Below are 21024 nucleotides of genomic sequence, written 5' to 3'. Positions count from 1 at the left end.
CTTGATAGTACCAAGAATCAATTTTATGAAAATAAGATTTCATCAGAGAAAATACTTTGAATTATAAAGACGAAGTATACATATAAATATGGTGATAGGAACTATAGATAGAGATTTTGAGTTCATGATAAATCTTATCACAACCTTATCACTATATGAAATGTTGCATCTGGGCACTTACTATTTTCTTTTTCTTTTTTATCTCTACATATTGGTAATGCTCTAACACACTGTCATTTTCTGAATGCATAGATATAAGTGCAGGTGCAAGTAGTAAGTATTATGATTCAAGTACCACAATAACAAATGTCACACAAAACACAGTCAGACCATGATCATATTATTATTTAAATGACATAGACGTTTGTTAATGATCTGGTTAATTTAGAAAAATACCAGTTATACAGTTTACTTAGAATTAAAACTTTCTGAGCTTGGATTTCTTTGCTGATTGAATAACAAGTATGATTTTAAAATAGTCAGTGTTTCCCTCATAAAATTTGTTGGACATTAAAAAAAAAAAAAACAGTGATTAGAGTAAGTTCTTATTTATTTCAGGCACAAACTGATAATTTATTAAGAAAACACTTTTAAACTAAGTGTTTAATGCAAATCACATTTTTAAACCTATATTACCCCCATTGTAGTGACGGTAGTGAAATCTGTGCCTGCTCTGGCAGCACGTACACTGTAATTGGATGTGGCGATGAACTCTTCCATAGAAAACAATAAAGTGCTTTACAAGCTGTACATCTCACAAAAAAGCTGTGAACATCCAGGTTGTGAATTTAAATGATATCATATTACATTATTTCTCTGAAAGTAATGGAGACCCAGATATCCACTAGAGGCCATCTACAAAAAGTTCATTCATTTCTGAAATTGACTTTCTTCATACAAACTCTTGATGTACAAAATATTGGCTGAATATTTTTGTAGTGTGTGTACAATGACAAGTGAGTCCCCTAAATTTTCTAACTCTCAAAAGCAGAGGAGAACATATGTAAATGTTTCAAAGAGAAGACAGCATTGCAAAAGAACACAGAATGGTCATTAAATCATGCTAATATCTTTTTGTAGGTTAAAAAAATAAATTGTTAAATTTTAACAATTTCAAGATTGAGTTTTTCATCCTAAAATTTTAATGGTAAGATATTTGAGAATGATATTTTACTTGTGACATTTGAAATGAATTACTCTTAAGAATTATTTCTTTATACAATGCCTTATCTGATTTATTATATCCTTACTTTACAAAGGAAATGATAGTATTATGTATATGTGAAACTAAACATTTACAACAATTTAAGTTATATATTGTTTATTATAGAATATACTTTTTTAAATTGTAAAACCAACCCACACTGGTTTCCATAAAACTGCCTTAAGTATGTAGAAAGTACATCCAAACACAGTGACATGTTTCATATATATTGATTATATGTTTTTGGTGTTATTAACATAAGATATTATTAAAGCTCTGTTTTTTTGGTTACACCACTTCTGCACGCAATGAATCAGGGCAACAAGGGGTTGTCTTCCCATCTTCTGTTCTGAATTGATTATTTAAACATTTAACCTGGGCAACTCCCAAGTTTTCCCACAATTTTCTTTTGTACAAATCTTGCCAACAGCTCTTCAGAATTTATAAGTCTAGATGACATTACAAAAATTTAATTTTAAGAGTTTTCATATGTGCTTCATGTACTTTTAGAATCCTGGCATAAGGAGTTAATTATTGCCAGTTTTATGTAAAATTTAAGTTAAAACATTAATATACTCAATTATATAAGAACAAAATTTGAATGTGTAATAAATGAGTAGAATCAAGTCCAGTTGTGAGCAAGCTGCATCTTTGCAAGCAACTATATGGGTTGCTTCCAGTGGAGTGAACAGAGCAGCTCATCCTTACTGAGTCAGTTTTAGGATTCCATGTCAGTGGTCCAATAAACTTGGGATAAAATAAAGACTCTATGTAAGAGATGTGATTTGATTTTCTTTTTAGTTTATAATGCTTATGTAAAGGAGTAGGTTGAGAAGATACTTCTTTCTTGACCACTCTTGAAAAGTGACCCATAATGATTACTGAGATTAAACTTCAGTGTATTTTATAAAAAAATATTACTTACTTTCACAGAAGTGAAGAGATACAATTGCACAATGGTGGTTACAATGGTAGAAATACGTATTGCCAATAAAGTGTTAGCAAGAGATTTAAAAATGACTGTACAGCACCGCATCAGAGAATCGTATAACAGCAAAATGATTAATATTATTTTCTCATATAAATAAGATCTTTAAATCTGTTTTAGAAATAAATGAGGGGAAAGTGTTTTCTCCCCTAATTCCTACCAAAATATTTTCTGATGTGGAGCAAAACACAGTAAAAAAATGACAGATTAAAAAAAAAAAAAGACATTCATGCATTTAAGCCACCATTAATCTCTGACTCTAATATAAGGCAGATCATTAATCTTTTGTAAAAGTATGACTTTAGCCACTTAAGCTCTTTTTAGTGCTTTTCATGACAAGGACATGATAGGCCTTGTAAATTAAGTTAAGATGTGTTTCCAACAGGCTAATTTATACAAGTTCAGATGTTTTTTGAAACACCAACTTTATAATAAAAAAATGCTTTGGAGAAATGATAAACATTATAATAAAGAGAAAACAGAAGGGGTCCTATAGAGTTGATCACAAATGACACTGTTTAGATTGATGACAACAAATTACATTTGCTTATGTGTCATCCTCAGTCTTAATGATGTGGAAAAGGGTGACATTGAATAGGACCTGGTGACCATTGTTCCAGGCATAAAGAGCTCTATCTCTTGCATTGTAGTCAAGCATGGATATGTGAAAGTATTGGTTATGAAAGGGAATGTCCGTGTACTCATATGTGGAGGTTTTGGTGGAATAGGAATAATACACCTTGGCTCCAGTTAAGTGGGAGTTGGTGACATACAGTGTCCCACAGATCATGAAGGATTCCCCTGCACTTCTCTTGGGATAGCCAGTGTTCCAGCTCTTCATCACCTCCAGTGTATCTTGGTTAAGTTGGCTGATGACAATATTGCCTGCATTCTGGTTAGTTGCATACACAGCCCACAGCCCGATTTCATCAGCCATTAAGTCGATGTCAGAGAACCCACCCCATGTGTAAGGGTAAACGTTGTGAAAACCCGCATATTCCAGGCTTCGTTGGGCAAGTACTCTCCCCATATCAAAGCTGTATTTGATGATGATGTTACTCTGATACTTGTTAAAATAGAGTGAGCCATTGTAGACGACATGGTTAGTTCCTGCCCACTTGAAAGGGAGGTTGTATGTTCTTGATTCAGCGCCACTGACAAAGTCAGCAATTGATTTGTACTCACGGACAATTTTATTGTTGGTATAACTGTCCATGTACCAGACCTGGAAAAAAGGGGGAAAATGGAATAATTAAATTATATACTTTTTTGAGAATTCCAAAATAAAGACACTAAGAATTAGGACTAAGAATTAATATTGTCATGCTCTGGAATGTTCTCTTTCCACTTAACTGCTGCAGTGTGATGGTACTGCAGGCTTTGACAAAAAACAGTGCATGGGCTACATGGAAAGGAACAATGTACTGCCTTGAAGCTGACTTGCTTTTTCGTCCTTTCTTTTTTTGTTGTTTTTAGTTTTCGATCATTTGGTGCTTATCACTGAGTAAACCATATATCAATGCAAAACACATCACTTTGTTCATTTACCTGATGAACTTGATTAGTGATAATTGCAACAATCATCACATTTTGGAAAATTTGTTTATTCCTTCCCTTGCTATGAAAAATATATGGTCGAATTTTGTACATTCAACTTATTTTCCCTTTATGGATACCACAGAACCTTCTAGTAATAATTGTTCATTGGATCAGCCTATAGGTACAGCCACCTTTTAATGAAATAATTTTACTAACTAAGCTACTAAACTTAATTGGATATAACTTGTTTGGATATAACTCTTGAGAATCCTAATGTATACTGAATTCAGTAATAGAACATTAATAGAGCCACAGTATGTTTCTAATATGTTGATTTTCTTAATACGGATATTGCCAGATACCCCCAAAGTTTCAGCACTGTTTTCTTTAAAATTACCCGTAGATTCTAGGAATATATGGCTTGTTTAGTGAATTGGTTAACTCTTGAGATTTTTACTTATCTAGTGTTTTTTTCTTTTTTTTTTTAACACTAAGGAACAAATTATAGAAGGAGTATACGGAGAATTTCGTCCACTTATAATTAGCCATTTAAAAGCATAAAACAGGTCTAAAACCAGTAAAATTTAGACTCACTATACTGATAAATTATAGGATAGAGCATTTTACTAAAGTAAGTTTGCCATATATCTGTGGATATGTTAATATTATCAAGCTGAAAATATTTGCAAACAGTATAGTACTTTTCAAGTAGAAATTGATGTTCTTGAGAACAAGTGAAAGTCTAGTAGACATAAAATTTAATAAAACATAATTCTAAGCAGAGGTATTTGAGGAAGCAACATACCCTGTTATTTTTCTCAGATGCTAAAGGATCTGTCATCCAAGCACCAAATCGGGTTCCAGATGTCTTGACTGTAATTGGGCCTGTGATTTTCATCAGTTTGCCACAGGCTGAAAATAAAGCAATATAAACATGTTGGGTGAAAATGGCCAATGATTCCAACACACATATTTACACCAGCAGCAAAGAAATGAATCCTAAAACAAAACAAAGAGAATTAATATCACTTATTCTAAATAAATGATCATTCATGTTGGGTGCTAAGATTTAACTATAATTTGAATCACAAGTAGTGGCTTTTTCAGTGCTGTGAATCCAAAGTGTGGAGTTTTAAAATGGGAAATTATTTCTATAATCTGGACAGAAATAAATGAAGAAAGTCATTATCATTTTACCAATTCAGCTGCTGAATCAGATAGTTAAACTGTCCATGGACCTGTTTACCTGATCTTCAGCTCAGCTTCCCCTTACCTGACCCTCTCTCCTCATGCTTTGAGACTCTGGACTACTTTTGTAAGCCAGAAAGAATTCTATAAGCTGATTTTCAGTTTCTACTGGTAAATGAGGAGCTCCTGTGAAAGTTATTTTTATAGGATATAATAATAAAGCTGTAATCACAGTCTGCCTGAAGTTTTGAAGGTTAAAACGCCTTTAGGTCTGGTAGAGCAGCCCTAAGCTTTCGTACAAGGGAAAAAAAAATCCCTCAGGTGCTCGCTTCGGCAGCACATATACTAAAATTGGAACGATACAGAGAAGATTAGCATGGCCCCTGCGCAAGGATGACACGCAAATTCGTTAAGCGTTCCATATTTTTAAAAAGAAAAAAAGAAAACAAAAAAAAAAAAAGAAAAAATCCCTCAGAAGTCAAGCCCCCAGACCCTGTAGTCCCACGCCATGAAAGGTACAGAGTATCAATTGATATAATAAATGATAAAATTTAATGACTTTGTTGAAAAATTATACTTTTTATCACTCTAGTTATGAATAAAATCTTAGGAAGAGCTTGGACATCTTAAGTGCCAAAGTCTAAACCAAAAAGGAACCCAGGCATTTTGTGAATTTTTTTTTAACAGCAAAATTTAAAAGTGATTTATCATACACATTCTGAGTGTCTATCAATTTTGACTTTTGTCTAAACAAAGAAATATTATTTACTATCCATTTATATCACTTTTTCCTTTCTGTTCTTTTTTTCCACTTAAAAAATTGTTCTATATGGCCCATGCTGCTTATCCACCTCTGCCTGTCCTTAGAATTGATAAAATTCTCCTTAGTACCTGTTGGTTCCTGTGTGTTTGGAAAGAAAAGAATAGATCCCCAGAGCAAATAAAGGGCAAAACTAATTGTAGCTTAGGACTTATCTTGGCTAATTTTTCTCTATGTATGTTCCTCATAAGAATAATTTATAAGTGGCAGAATACTAAGCATGCAGCTAGAAAGATGATAAATAATAACATTATATTTTGTTCTATTACTTCACTGATGGCTACACAGTAAGTAATCTTCAGCTTTTTATAAAGTCTAAGCTGAAGATATTTCTCCTTCTTTTTTTTTTTTTTTTTGAGAAAACTCGATGTGATAGCTTCTTTGTACATTTTATATAAATGAATTACTTTATAATTTCCCAAGACTGGATAAACTGAGCCAATCAGAAGTCGAGTGGCATTATCTATATTGAATAGCAAGATCGTTGGTTAAACCTATTAGCTCAAGATGGTATAAACTCATAAACAGTATGTGAGTAAAACAGTATCAGTTTGAACTAGAAAGAGGTAAATATATCCTGGGTTGTGTTGTGCTTAGCATGTCTGACTCTTTACAACGCCATGGACCATAGCCGGCCAGGCTCCTCTGTCCATGACATTTTCCAGTCAAGAATACTGGAGAGGGTTGTCATCTCCTCCTCCAGGGGATCTTCCTGACCAAGGGAATGAACCCAGGTCTCCCGCATTGCAGGCAGATTCTTTACCATGGCACCATGTGGGAAGCCCCAAATGTATCTTGAAAGAGTATAAGTTGAATGTATTCTCTGAATGCACTCAGTAAGTGAAAGCTATATAATCTTTAATGGTGGCTTACATAAATATTTGTAAAGGCACAGATGACAAGTGCATGAAAATTTAAAGTATAAGTACATTGAGATAGATAGAAAGACATCCCTTTTACTAAGAAAACACCACAAAGTACAATATGTGGCTTCCTCCTTAGGCGTGAACAATAAATTATTTCATTGAACAAAATATAAATATCAAGTGTAGGTGAAATATGAAAAGTAACTGACATAAGATGATAGTGCTTTTATTGCCTTTATTTTGTAAGATCTCATCAAAATGATGGTAAAGGAGTAAAATGTAGGGGTAGGGGTCAAAGTAAAGAGAATGGTACAAAAGCCATGAGTGGAGAAGAAATTTTTAACAAATTTCTAGAAGGCAGAAAGTGACGGGGAGTGGTTAATTAATTAAAGGTGTAGGATTAAATGAGATGCAGTCATGTCTATGCAAAGGAGATAAGAGCTGAGGATGGAGCTGCTCTGCTTTGAAGAAAAGTAAGGGACTCAGCCTCTAAGAGCACTCAAAATGGCAGTGCAGGAGGATCCTGAACTCACCTTTTTCCATGGATACAGCAAATCTGCAACTACATGTGGAATAGTTCCAATGGAGTATTATTCCCTTGGAAAGGGATCTGAAAGCTGAAAGAGCCTCCACAACAAAGGGTAAGAGGACAGCATTGAGAAGGGTAGAAGAGGCAGAGGTGGGCCTCTTGACAAGGGAAAAACAAAGCACCAGATTAAAAAGTTCATGGACCATCAGTGAAGAGGATCCACTTCTGATCTTTAAGCATCTTCTGGAGGTGTGTAAAGCAATTGGGATACTACCTGTGGACTGAGACATCGGTGGGAGCAATTTTGCAATCTCAGGCCACCTTGCCGAGGGCAGTGCTGGTGGTTGCCATTTTGAAGTTCTTCCTCTAACCTGTTAGTGCCAGTGGGTTCAGAGAAGGTGACTGTTGCTTTTCACTCTAGCCATGCACACACAATACTGAATTATAATTTAAAAAGTTAATATAGTTGCAAAAACTTAAAAGTGGACATTAAAAAAGCATAAGTTACATATATATATATATATTGCCTATTGAAAAATCATTCCCAGATTTTTATTTGCCATGCTTCCTTGCAGGTCTTGGAGGTAGTTGGAAATTGAAGATGTAAATAGTCTCCAGATTTGGAAGCTGTGAATACTCTGCATTTTAATTTGATTTCAGTACTGTAAGCACTAGATTGAATTTGTGTTCTCTAAACTTCTTGCTCTGTTTTACAGTTAATAGTGCAATCTCTCTCTCTTCAGTTTTTTTATCTTAAAAAGGTAGAATCCATATTATGAATTTTAACATTCATCAGTCACTTCATATAAGTGTTAAGATAAGCTAGTAAGTGATAACGTTGGTTAATACATTTGCAGGAGCTGTACTAAAAGGTACTGATCATGTGATTCCAGTAGAATTGTTTTTTGTTTCAGAGTAGTAGGTGATTATGACCTTGGAAGAATATGCACTTATTGAATATCTATTCTCTATAGAAGGAATAATTAGTTTAAAATGTCTCAAAAAATATCTTTTAAAGGTGAATAACATTTCATGATCATTAAAAAAGAAGATACAAGGAATCTCAGATGCCAGTTTAAATTAGTTCTGGAGATAGATCAATATAATGTTCCAAATATGAAACATAAATGTAAGATAATGTTCATCCCCACAAAACTTTATACCCAGAGGAAATGAACAAATGGTAATACAATCAGTAATAAATTATGATGATGTCAGACTGTTTTAATACTGAAAGTGAATAGAGATTTTGTAGTTATAAAGTTTAATATAACATTTTGGATGGACAGACCATAAAGTTAAACCTCAAACTGGGGTTTTTAACCTGCCTTCTCAGCAAAATTGACCCGGTTGCCATAGGTGGCCTCCAGTGCCTGAAAACTTGGACAAAGCAAGAAGATGCAAAGCTCATATTTCCTTCAGTCATATGCATACTTTAGATGTTAAGTTGTTTTCTGGGTTTAAATGATCCTCTGAATAACTTATATTGACATAACTTTAATATGAATTGCGTTGGACAGCTTAGTAAGGTTTGCATAAGAATACTCTTTGGAACTAGGATTCTCAACATGAATCTTATGAATCAACATTTCTAGAAACTGATAACACTTTGGTGGTTTGGGGTATCTTGGCTTCTGAAGCGTTTGGCTCTAACCCAGCATTGTATCTATATGGCAAAGAGATACTGCTAAGCCTTATAGTGTTTAGACCAGGAATTAACAAAGAAATTGCACCAGAGGTTAAAAGCTTCTAAACCTCAATTAAAAATGACTTTGCTTTCCTCTTGCAGCAGTAGTATTTTTCTCTGAAATATGGTAGAGGGTGAAATAAATAGCTAGCGATTTAAATGTGAGATAAGTATTTTTGAACAACCATTTACTGAGAAATTACTGTGTACCAGGACTGTGCTAGATACTGAGGGTATAAGGTGAACAGGAAGACAAAATAGGTTCATATGTTCTAACTTCTCAAAATATGATTGTTTACATGCTATCCTTACTGTTCCTCTTCTTTTCCTTTTTTGAATTCCACTGGCAAGAAAAGTTAAGTAGAATTTATTTCAGGCCAAAACTATTTGGAGAAAAAAAGATGTAGCATTGAGTGCACTAAATAGCTGTTGATGATAAATAAAATTTATAGAAGTTCAGCCCTGGGTACTGAACTATATAATAACACTTCTTTCATTAACACAACCTTCTTAAATACTAGACATTTATCTCATTTTAAGCCACATTTACTTGTACTCTTCTTCAAAACATACCCATGAATGGTCAAACATAGAAACAAGCAGATTCAACTAATCTCCCATGTTTTGTTTTCTATAAAAAATCAAGGTGAGAGTCTTAAAAGGATAAGTTTAATGGAGTTATATTTCTTATTATGTCTAACTACATTTGATAAGGGTAGTGGTCTTATCTGTGTGGAAATAACTTATGTCTTTTATCTAGTAAATCAATATAAATTTACAAATATTTAACTCTGGAAGATTTCAGTGACTAGGTTTTTAAGTTAGATGAAAAGCATTTTCAAAATATGCCTGCGAAACTGTGTTAGCTCTGGTTTCAAATAAAAATGTTTTGTATCTAGTCTGGCAAGGACAGATCCTGTGAATACTTAAGAACTTTGTGCTTTGTGTACTTTGATTTTTCTCTGTATATCCTTCTCCGTCATGTTCCTCCATGTCTATTACCCACTACCTGTCTCCTCTCTCCTTAGTGACTCACAATGCGCAGTGTCAGAGTTTGTCTTTCTGGTACCATTCGGAATTTGAGCTCAGCCCACCACAAGTCTTAATCCCAAAGTGACAGCCTTTCAGTAAACCAGTTTTTGTAGTATTAATGTAAAAAGCACACTTGAAGCGAAGAATTCACTTTTTTGTTTGTTGAACAAAGTTAGTGGAGGTGATGGAATTCCAGTTGAGCTATTCCAAATCCTAAAAGATGATGCTGTGAAAGTGCTGCACTCATATGCCAGCAAATCTGGAAAGTTCAGCAGTGTCCACAGGACTGGAAAAGGTCAGCTTTCATCCCAATCTCAAAGAAAGGCAATGACAAAGAATGCTCAAACAACCACACAGTTGCACTTGTCTCACAGGCTAGCAAAGTAATGCTCAAAATCCTCCAAGCCAGGCTTCAACAGTATGTGAACCATGAACTTCTAGATGTTCAAGCTGGATTTAAAAAAAGGCAGAGGAACCAGAGATCAAATTGCCAACATCCATTGGATCATTGAAAAAGCAAGAGCGTTCAGATGCCAAAGCCTTTGACTATGTGTATCACAACAAATTATGGAAAATTCTTCAAGAGATGGGAATACCAGAGCTCCTTACTGCCTCCTGCGAAATCTGTATGCAGGTCAAGAAGCAACAGTTAGAACTAGACATGGAAGAACAGACTGGTTCCAAATTGGGAAAGGAATATGTCAAGGCTGTATATTGTCACCTTGCTTATTTGACTTACATGCAGAGTACATCATGTGAAATGCTGGGCTGGATGAATCACTAGCTGGAATCAAGATTGCCTTGCCAGGAGAAATATCAGTAACCTCAGGGTCTTTTCCAGTGATTCAGTTCCTCGCATATCTGAGGTTGGATGGCATCATCTTTGTGATGGACATGATTTTGAATAAGCTCTGGGAATTGGTGATAGACAGGGAAGCCTGGAGTGCTGCCATCCATGGGGTCACAAAGAGTTGGACCTGACTGAGCCACTGAACTGAACTGAGAATAATGAGAAAGACATAACACCTCTGTTCTGGTGAAGCTTACATTTTGATGGGAAGAGTGAGAAAATAAATGAAAAATAAGCAACCTAGCTAATAGATCACATAGGAATAAATTTAGTGTATGTTTAAGTAGAATAATTTGATAAAGAGGGACAGGGGAACTGCTTTAGATGGGTGGGTAGGGAATACCTTTCAAAGAAGGTGATGTTTAATTTGGGATCTAATTGACAAGGAGGAAGCTATGGATCCTTGAAGAGAGAGATGTTTAGACAGTGAGACAACTAGAGGAAGGCAGGATTCTAAAGTAATTGGAGGTGTGGTTTAAGAAATCTGCCTGGATTTAAATTCTGATTTTATCACTCACTCCCTGGGGGTCTTGAACAGTTTTTAACCTCTCAGTGTCTGGTGGGTAACAGCAGTAATAATACCTAACTCAAATAGTTATTGGGAGGATTATATAAAAATATATGCCAAGTGTTTTGATTAGTGTTTGATACACAGTTAATTGACTAATAAATGTTAGCCATTATTATAGTTCAAATCTTAGCTATTATTATTGTTCTTGCAAAGGAACTGAATTTGAATATGCTTGGTGAATTAAAAGGGAAACTGAATTAAAAATGAAGAAGGCCAGTGTATCCAGAGAAAACTTGAAAAAGTAGAAGGTGAGGTTGTAGAGGTGAATAGAATAAAGCTTTGCAAAATCACAGTAAATATTTGAATTTTATTCTAGGTGTAGTGGAAAGCTGTTGGAGGATTTTAAGAAAATGGGAAAGTGACAAAATGTGAGTTGCATTTAAAAAAGATCACTCTAGCTATACGTGGAAAATTAATTGTAGAGGAGATAAAGTATAGGCAAAGAGACCCATTGAATGTTATCACATTGGACAGATGGAGAGACAATGAAAATGGTAATGAAGACTGGATGAAACATAAGCTGTAACCAAGATTGTTGGGAGAAATATCAATAACCTCAGATATGCAGATGACACCACCCTTACGGCAGAAAGTGAAGAACTAAAGAGACTCTTGATGAAAGTGAAAGAAGAGAGAGAAAAAGTTAGCTTAAAACTCAGTATTCAGAAAACTAAGATCATGGCATCTGGTCCCATCACTTCATGGCAAATAGATAGGGAAACAATGGAAACAGTAACAGACTTTATTTTGGGGGGCTTGAAAATCACTGCAGATGGTGACTGCAGCCATGAAATTAAAAGACGCTTACTCCTTGGGAGAAAAGTTGTGACCAAACTAGACAGCATATTAAAAAGCAGAGACATTAATGTCTAGTCAAAGCTCTGGTTTTTCCAGTAGTCGTGCATGGATGTGAGAGTTGGACTATAAAGAAAGCTGAGCGCAGAAGAATTGATGCTTTTGAACTGTGGTGTTGGAGAAGACTCTTGAGAGTCCCTTGGACAGCAAGGAGATCCAACCAGTCCATCCTATTTCCTATTCAGGAAATCAGTCCTGAATATTAATTGGGAGGACTGATGCTGAAGCCGAAACTCCAATACTTTGGCCACCTGATGCAAAGAACTAACTCATTTGAAAAGACCCTCATGCTGGGAAAGATTGGAGGCGGGAGGAGAAGGGGATGGCAGAGGATGAAATGGTTGGATGGCATCACCAACTCAATGAACATGAGTCTGAGTAGACTCCAGGTGTTGGTGATGGGCAGGGAGGCCTGGCGTGCTGCGGTCCATGGGGCCGCAAGGAGTCGGATATGACTGTGCAACTGAACTGAATGAAGATGGAGAAAAGTAGATGTATTTAGGTTATATGTATTTTTTTCTTTCTTAGATAAAGTCAATAGGACCAGGCTTTGGATTAGATGTTAGAATGAGAAGTAAAAAGAGAAATTAAAGAAAATCTCAAATTGAAAAATAATTGAGATATTGGCTTGTTCAGATGGTCAGATTATAGAATCATTTACTTAGATTAAATGCTCAGGAAGGAATGGGTTTGGAAGCAAAACTCAATAATTCTGTATGGGTTATTTTATGTTGTTTCATGACTATTATCCTTACTAGAGGAGAGGTAGAGATGACAGTATACAAATCTAGATAGCACACACCCTTTTGAGACAGTTTCCAGAGTCTTCACACTGATATTAGTGAAGAGAGGGCACACACAAAGAAGAGGAAAGCATACAGAACAGAGTTTTGGAAAATCACAGTATTTATACACCTAGTAAAGGAGCCCAATGAAAAGCTATGAATGGAATAGGGAAAATAGTGTAGTGTTAAGAAATCCTAGAGAAGAACATGTTTTAAGGATGACGTACTGACCTCAGGGGAATACAGAAATTGTTCAGAAATAATCAAAGAAATGATCATGGAATTTAGCAGCAAGAAATCATTCATGATTCGAAGAATCAAATGAAGAGAATGTTGAGATCAGAAGCTGAGTTAGCGTTGGTTTTGAAAAGACTGTAAACCAAAGCAGGAGCTAGAAAAGATTATTTTAACTAAGAAGCAGAGAAAAGAGGGTGGAGAAATATGAGGTTATGGGGAAATTTTGTTACTCTAACATTTGGTGCTGATGTTACTCTTGTTGCTTAATAAAGATTTGTTTGCCTTCATAAATAATCTAGTACAGAGGGAGAAACTGATAATACAAATGGAAAAAATGAATTTCATAAGCAGATGATAGTTCAATCTGTTTATTAACTATGCCACTCCCTTTTTACGGTTTTGTTGTTGTTTGTCTCTGTTTTTACTTCCACAGTTTCTCAGGAAATGTTCTTGTGCAGCGTATTTCATCCAGGTTAGTATCCTGAGGTGAGTGATAGGAGATCTGGTTTCTGAGTCATAATATTAAATCATCATATAATATTGGATAATGTACTTATTCTCCAGGATGGAGTTTTCTCATCTCTGAGATACAAGTTCTGAAGCTTAACATTTTGTTGCTCTAACTAAGGGGGCATGGAATGGATAGATGCTTCTCTTAGAAATAGTTGTTAGATTCCTAAGCTAAAGTTCATCTTGTCAAGTAAAATTAATAAATTTAAATTGCAGGAATTTATAAAAGCTGGCCGATTTTTTAGTGATAATTTGTGGTAGTATTAAGTAAACACAGGTATTCTCGGTCTGACTGAGCATAGAAGTTACAAAGTAAAATAAAAAATAAAAGTCATTTCTGTTTCTTGGTTCCCCCAAACTGGCTTTTACTCAAATAAACATTATCTTTCCCACTTTTCTCTCACTTTCTATGAGGACAAAGGAAGCCAGACAGAAAGGATAATTTCCCAAAATGCCTGGAAGATAAATGTTCCTGCAAAAGGGATTGGCATAGAAAAAAGTTAGAAGTCTTGCTTCATTGATTTTCTATTGCTATGCTCTTCTGTCTGCTGTGAGACACATGAAAATATTAGCATTTTATACTGTTCTACATATGCATGGTTTTGTATATTCAGAAAATACACTGAATGGGTAGTTGGAAAAAGTAACCATTTTAATACTCTGAGGATTTTGAGACATTAATTTTTTTATGATCAGTTGCAATCCATATTTATCAGTAAGTAGTTCCGGAAAAGATATCATTTGGGATTCCACAGGAAGATCAGTTGTTTAGATCAATGAAGCATAAAAACCATCTGTCTTTTTGTTTATTTCTTTAATATATAATTGTACTTTGTAATATCCTGGACTAGTAGCTCAAGCTTTGAATCCTAAGGCCATGACCATATAAATAAATGGAGTGGCAAATATGTTTATGACTGAATGTTATTTCTTTTTACTTAAGGCCATTGGAGAACTCATGTAGCAAGAAGTAGAAATGATTTGATCTTTGAAGTCTGTTTATTAAAGCTGCTTAAGTTTGTCTCCACCATACATTGGATAGTAAAATCTGTTTATATTTTTATTATTTAACCCTTTATTTGCATGTCTAATCTCACCAACTGTGCTGCTGAAGGAAAGATGGGGGATAAGAATGGACATATAGATGCTGTATTGCGTGGCTTAGAATGAGTTTTCAGTGGGTGTCTGGTCAATGGGATCAAGAATAACATGTGTCTAAATACCTCCATTTTCCAAAATTAACAGAATTTTACTCTTAAATTATTTTAAAAACTTCCTGAACTTTTTCTGGGCTAAAGCTTATATTATGCATGCATGTTTAAGGAGAAACCTATTTAATATTCAAACTAAATGCAGCAGAACTTTATCATGAAAACCAGTAATTTGGCAATTCACGCTTGCCTCTGAAAACATAGGTTTTATATTGTTAAAAGGCTTATAATTTAGTTGCAATCTAGAAAAATGTAAGGCATAGAAAGAAAGATAAATAATAAAGAAATTATGGTAGAACAAAATTTATAAAGTACCCCCAAAATGTCCTAAAATCACTAGGGCTTCAGGGTTCCAGAAGAATGAATCATCAAGTTCATGGACACTAGAGAAGTTGCATTCTATATTATAATTTTGAATTTTACAAAGAATCAGTTCAGTTCGGTCACTCATTCAAGTCCGACTCTTTGCAACCCCATGGACTGCAGAATGCTAGGCTTCCCTATCCATCACCAATTCCCGGAGTTTACTCAAACTCATGTCCATTGAGTCGGTGATGACATCCAACCATCTCATTCTCTGTCATCTCCATCTCCTCCCATCTTCAAATTTCCCAGCATCAGGGTCTTTTCCAGTGAGTCAGTTCTTTGCATCAGGTAGTCCAAGTATTGGAGTTTCAGCTTCAGCATCAGTCCTCCCAATGAATATTCAGGACTTATTTCCTTTAGGATGGACTGGTTGGATCTCCTTGCAGTCCAAGGGACTCTCAAGAGTCTTCTCCAACACCACAGTTCAAAAGCATCAATTCTTCAGCACTCAGCTTTCTTTATAGTCCAACTCTCACATCCATACATGACTACTGGAAAAACTGTAGCTTTGACTAGACAGACTTTTGTTGGCAAAGTAGTGTCTCTGCTTTTTAATATGCTGTGTAGGTTGGTCATAGCTTTTCTTCCAAGGAGGAAGCGGCTTTTAATTTCATGGCTGCAGTTACCATCTGCAGTGATTTTGGAGCCCCCCCAAAGTAAAATCTCTCAGTGTTTCCATTGTCTCCCTGTCTATTTGCCATGAAGTGATGGGACCGGATGTCATGATCTTAGTTTTCTGAATGTTGAGTTTTAAGCCAAGTTTTTCACTCTTCTCTTTCACTTAGGAAGAATAGGACTTAGGAAGTGCTGTTCTTCACAGTGAAAAGTGCTATTCTTCACTTAGGAAGAATAGGACTCCTTAATAAATGTGAAAGTGAAATCACTCAGTCGTGTCCGACTCTTTGTGACCCCACGGACACATGGGTCCTACCAGGCTCCTCCGTCCATGGGATTTTCCAGGCAAGAGTACTGGAGTGGGTTGCCATTTCCTTCTCCAAGGGATCATCCCCACCCAGGGCTCAAACCTGGGTCTCCCACCTTGTAGGCATCGCTTTACTGTCCAAGCCACCAGGTAAGTTCTCAATTTAATTTGAGGAGGTATTCTTATAAATTTCTCCCATTAAATCTCCAAGTTAAATCACACTCTTCATCCCAGGCACACAGTTTGACTTTTATGTTAATTCTTCCTTTCACTGAGATTTTTACTGTCTCTTGCTTTAAGTGGTAAGTGGAACCAAATATCAGGTATTCTGAATGAAATACTGCATTGCCCTTGAAATAACAGATGGCAACAAAAACCAAGACTAAAAAAAAGGTTGTGTTTTTGTTGTCTTTTTTCCCCAAAAGATAGTTATTTTACAGTTGATGTACACTGACATCTCTTGAAGGCAACATAAAGCTTTTTATTTTAAAAATAGTATTTGCTCTCAGAGACTCTATAGACACTAATTTTTACCTATTATGTTTCAGATATTTTATCATAATCTGTATAAATTCAACTGAAACAAGACACAGATGATCCCTGACTTCTCAGTGCAGGGATAACTCCATAAGCTAGTAAAGATTAAAGAAAAGCAAATTGGCATTTTGTGTAAAGTATCTGAAGTGCCATGGGGAAGAGGGGTGGGGACATGTGGGAGACCATTCTAAGGGAATTCAGCTATGTTAAGGAGCAATCAGAGAAGTCTCTATAGAAAAGTTGGTATCTGGTCTAAAATTAAAAAGCAGGCTTCGAATTTGGATAAGTAAGGTGGGGAGGAAATTCAGAGCCCAGGAGGTGAAGAAGCATGCAAGATTGAGAAATTGAAAGGATTAGAATGACTAACGCTTAGAGTGAGTGCATGATGAGAATTGGAGAGAAAAGGCAGAGTGAGGCAGAATCCATGTCATCGAAACAAACCATGCACTGCTATTTAGATTTAATTTTAAAGGAAAATCACTTAAACACGGTGTGATATAATTAGATTTGCATTTCAAAAAGAGTATAAATATCTATTGTGGTGGAGCTGGAATGACTTCAGGTAAGGGGAGTGCTTTGGAGGCCTTTGTAGTATTCCATCTGAGAGGTGATGAATGGTGTTCTGGATTAGGGTGGTGGAAGTGTGGATGCAAAGAGTTGGTTTTGAGAAATCCATGAGGGAGAGGTAAAGATGTGGTAATTGTGTGTGAGTGAAGTTCAGGGAAGAATCAAAAATGACTCTGGCTTCTTTCTACAGCAGTTGGGTTCTATTTACTGAGTTAAATGTACTGACATATCCCGGGCATTTCTCTGTTACTAAAGTGAAAGTGAAAGTTGCTCAGTTGTGTCCAACTCTTTGTGACCCCATGAGCTATACAGTCCATGAAATTCTCCAGGCCAGAATACTGGAGTGGGTAGCCTTTCCATTCACCAGGGGATCTTCCCAACTCAGGGATCGAACCCAGGTCTCCTGCAATGCAGGCGGATTCTTTACCAACTGAGCCACAAGGGAAGCCCATTGTGGCTCTGTTACTATGTACCCAACAAAAGATACCATGTGTGAGAAAGAAATCTCAGTCTTTGAACTCAGAAGGACTTGGGTTTAGAGTTGCTGCCTCCAGCGTGTACTTTTGGCAAATTTAAGCTGAGTGTCTGTTCCATAAATTGCTAGTAATAATACCTGACCCACAGTTCTTGCAGCAGTTGGGACTAACACACATAAAAAAGCTGGCAGAGTGTCTGTCAAGCAGTAGGCTCTCAGCATTGCTGCAGTTGTCTGCCTATGTGCTTATTCCCCGCTATAATGCAAGTCTTGGCAGTAGAAGGGCACTGCCTGCTACTCATCTTTATATCCCCAAATACCTGGTTAAGTGCCAGTGCACACTGGAGAGTTAATACATATTTATTGAATGTACAAATAAGATTATTGTCACAAAGACAGTTTGGTTTCTCTTTTACAACTAATTTGGCATAAACATGATAAAGATAGTAACCCAAGTTGAAATTACTTACAATTTCAAGTTTCAAATGCTACTGTTACTTCTGTTAAACATGAAGGCTCAGAACTGTTTCTGTTAATAGAAGGGTGCATCTTGTACTTCACTAGATGGCACCAAACCATTGCCCTAAAATAGAACTAACATAAGGAAGTGGGAGGGAGTGTAAAGGGCTGGAAAGCCAGAAAGCCTGATTATAATCTACATTAGATATCTATTGGTGATCTCAGGGGTTGAGCAAGAGCATTAACTGTGCTTTTCCAGTTAGATTCTCACAGGCATATAATTATACTTTTCATGCCTTGGAATGTGATATGATTTAATTAAGCACAGGGGACTTTATTCAGTCCCTCACAGGAGAAAATTAAGTACTTAGGAAACAGCATTACTGTACCTTATTCAGGCCACTAGGGTGCATTGCTGTTGAAGCTTTTTTTTTTTCTCTAATTTTTATTTTCTCTAAAACTTTAATTCCCTAGAAGAAATAAGCTGAATGGTGCCCTAGTGGTCTCAGCGACTTATGACTCCTCACGACCTTATTAAGTTAAACTTTGCAGGCAATGACACTAGTTTGTTTTTTAATTTCTTAAAATTCGTGTGATGTACACTGACATTTTCCCTAAAAACAAATCAACTGCAAAGGTGAGTGGAAATGTATTCCTCGTAGTTGCAGTTTTATTTTCTTTCCCCAGTCCATTTTTACACTCTACTAATTGCCTGTTGTGTGTTGAGAAGCTTTTATGAAGAACAAAGATGTCACTGATGGATAAGCCTTCTTGCTCCTATTACTATATTGCTGATATCATAATTATTCAATATCCCACTCTATATCTGAGCAGCATAGCAGCTGGATTTTAGACCTTTGTGGAACATTGAACTCCTGATATTCCCCCCCCCCCCCACCGCCTCCGCTACATTTACTGTGAATGGTCCTGATTTTATTTAACATCTATTTTCTGAGTCTGTGTGTGCTAATATTTTGATATTCAGGCACTTCTTTATGAGATACTGCTGGGTAGGCAGCTAAAAGTGTTCACAGAGATAAGTTGGTCCAATCTGTACAAAATTTTCGGGGATTATAAAAACTAAGTAAAGGGCTAATCAAATTATAACTTAGTGTCACACAAAGTTATATTTTATATATATATATTTTTTTTTTCTGATGTAAATATATGTACCTATCCAAGTACCTCCTTTGAAATTGGAGTAATTCTTTTTCTAATGGAAAAATATGAAGATTCATTTATTTTTTCAGGAACCAGTGTGACTCTCACAGTGTCAGGGCTGTCTCTCTCTACCTGGACATGTTTTCTATATTGTAATTAAGCCAATAGCAAACCTCCTTGCTCAGAGAGTCTCAGTAAATGGTTTTGATGAATTGACTTAAACATGGTGTGATGGAGAAGAGCACCCAAATGTCCCAAACCATTCTTGGGACAAAAGTATAAATGAGTTAGAATCATTGGCTGTGGCACTGTCCTCTTTGTTAAGTGAACAGGAACCTGAAGGCTACTGATAATCTAAAGTGAAGCACTTGTGATGTGAGAACTATTTTCAGTATTTTGTAAGGTCATATCAATTAATCAAAGAGCATTCATCTCATTAAATAAAAAAAGTATATACTAATGTTATTACTATTTTATAACTATATTTGCTGGGCTTGATGATGCACAAGCTGGAATCAAGATTGCTGGGAGAAATATCAATAACCTCAGATATGCAGATGACACCACCCTTATTGCAGAAAGTGAAGAAGAAATAAAGAGCCTCTTGATGAAAGTGAAAGAGGAGAGAGAATAAGTTGACTTAAAGCTCCACATTCAGAAAACAAAGATCATGGCATCCAGTCTCACCACTTCATGGCAAATAGATGGGGAAACCGTGGAAACAGTGGCAGACTTTATTTTTTGGGGTTCCAAAATGACTGCAGATGGTGACTGCAGCCATGAAATTAAAAGACGCTTCCTCCTTGGAAGAAAAGTTATGACCAACCTAGACAGTATATTAAAAACCAGAGACATTACTTTGCCAACAAAGGTCCATCTAGTCAAGGCTATGGTTTTTCCAGTAGTCATGTATGGATGTGAGAGTTGGACTATAAAGAAAGCTGAGTGCTGAAGAATTGACGCTTTTGAACTGTGGTGTTGGAGAAGACTCTTGAGAGTCCCTTGGACTGCAAGGAGATCCAACCAGTCCATCCTAAAGGAGATCAGTCCTGGGTGTTCATTGGAAGGATTGATGCTGAAGCTGAAACTCCAATACTTTGGCCACCTCATGTGAAGAGCTGACTCATTTGAAAAGACCCTGATGCTGGGAAAGATTGAAGGCAGGAGGAGAAGGGGACAACAGAGGATGAGATGGTTGGATGGCATCACTGACTCGATGGACATGAGTTTGAGTAAACTCAGGGAGTTGGTGATGGACAGGGAGGTCTGGTGTGCTGCAGTCCATGGGATCGCAGAGTTGGACATGACTGAATAACTTAACTAAGCTGATATCTATATTGGTTGCTAGATTATATATTTTTTATTAGGTAAAATAAAATAGAATACCATGTTTTCATGATTTTTCAGTTGTTCTTCATTACCTAGATATACTTTTGGTTCAATAAACTTTTTGTTGTAGTTTACTAAAAACTTGTTAACTAATTAATACGGTTTATTTGACACATTCTTTCAAACTTTGTGGTCCGTGGTGGGAAAGTAATAAAATGAGTCTTTCATATATATTGCTGATCACAGCAATATATATATTGCTGAGGCCTAAGGACACCATAGAGACATTTTCCATGTTTCAATAAGGAGAAATATGTTGATATTGTGTCTGCATAG

The 21024-nt window shown here is 36.0% G+C and overlaps 1 protein-coding gene and 1 non-coding gene across 2 annotated transcripts in view; one reads left to right on the top strand and one right to left on the bottom strand.

Annotated features, from left to right (window-relative positions):
* Positions 1-327: 327 nt before the first annotated feature.
* The window catches only part of OLFM3 (olfactomedin 3), a 202772-nt gene continuing 182075 nt past the window's right edge, over positions 328-21024 (bottom strand). The window contains exons 5-6 of the mRNA XM_043878103.1: positions 4537-4643; positions 328-3417 (exon numbers count right to left, since the gene is read on the bottom strand). Coding sequence (XP_043734038.1) covers positions 2740-3417; positions 4537-4643 — 785 coding nt within the window. The 3' untranslated portion in view covers positions 328-2739. The remainder of the gene's footprint in view (positions 3418-4536; positions 4644-21024) is intronic.
* Positions 5241-5347, top strand: LOC122678444. The gene has a single exon (XR_006336117.1). It is a non-coding gene; the product is annotated as a U6 spliceosomal RNA (small nuclear RNA).

The sequence above is a fragment of the Cervus elaphus genome, chromosome 20 (assembly GCF_910594005.1).
Source record: "Cervus elaphus chromosome 20, mCerEla1.1, whole genome shotgun sequence".
NCBI classification, from domain to species: Eukaryota; Metazoa; Chordata; class Mammalia; order Artiodactyla; family Cervidae; genus Cervus; species Cervus elaphus.
This window is presented reverse-complemented; position numbering and strand designations above follow the sequence as displayed.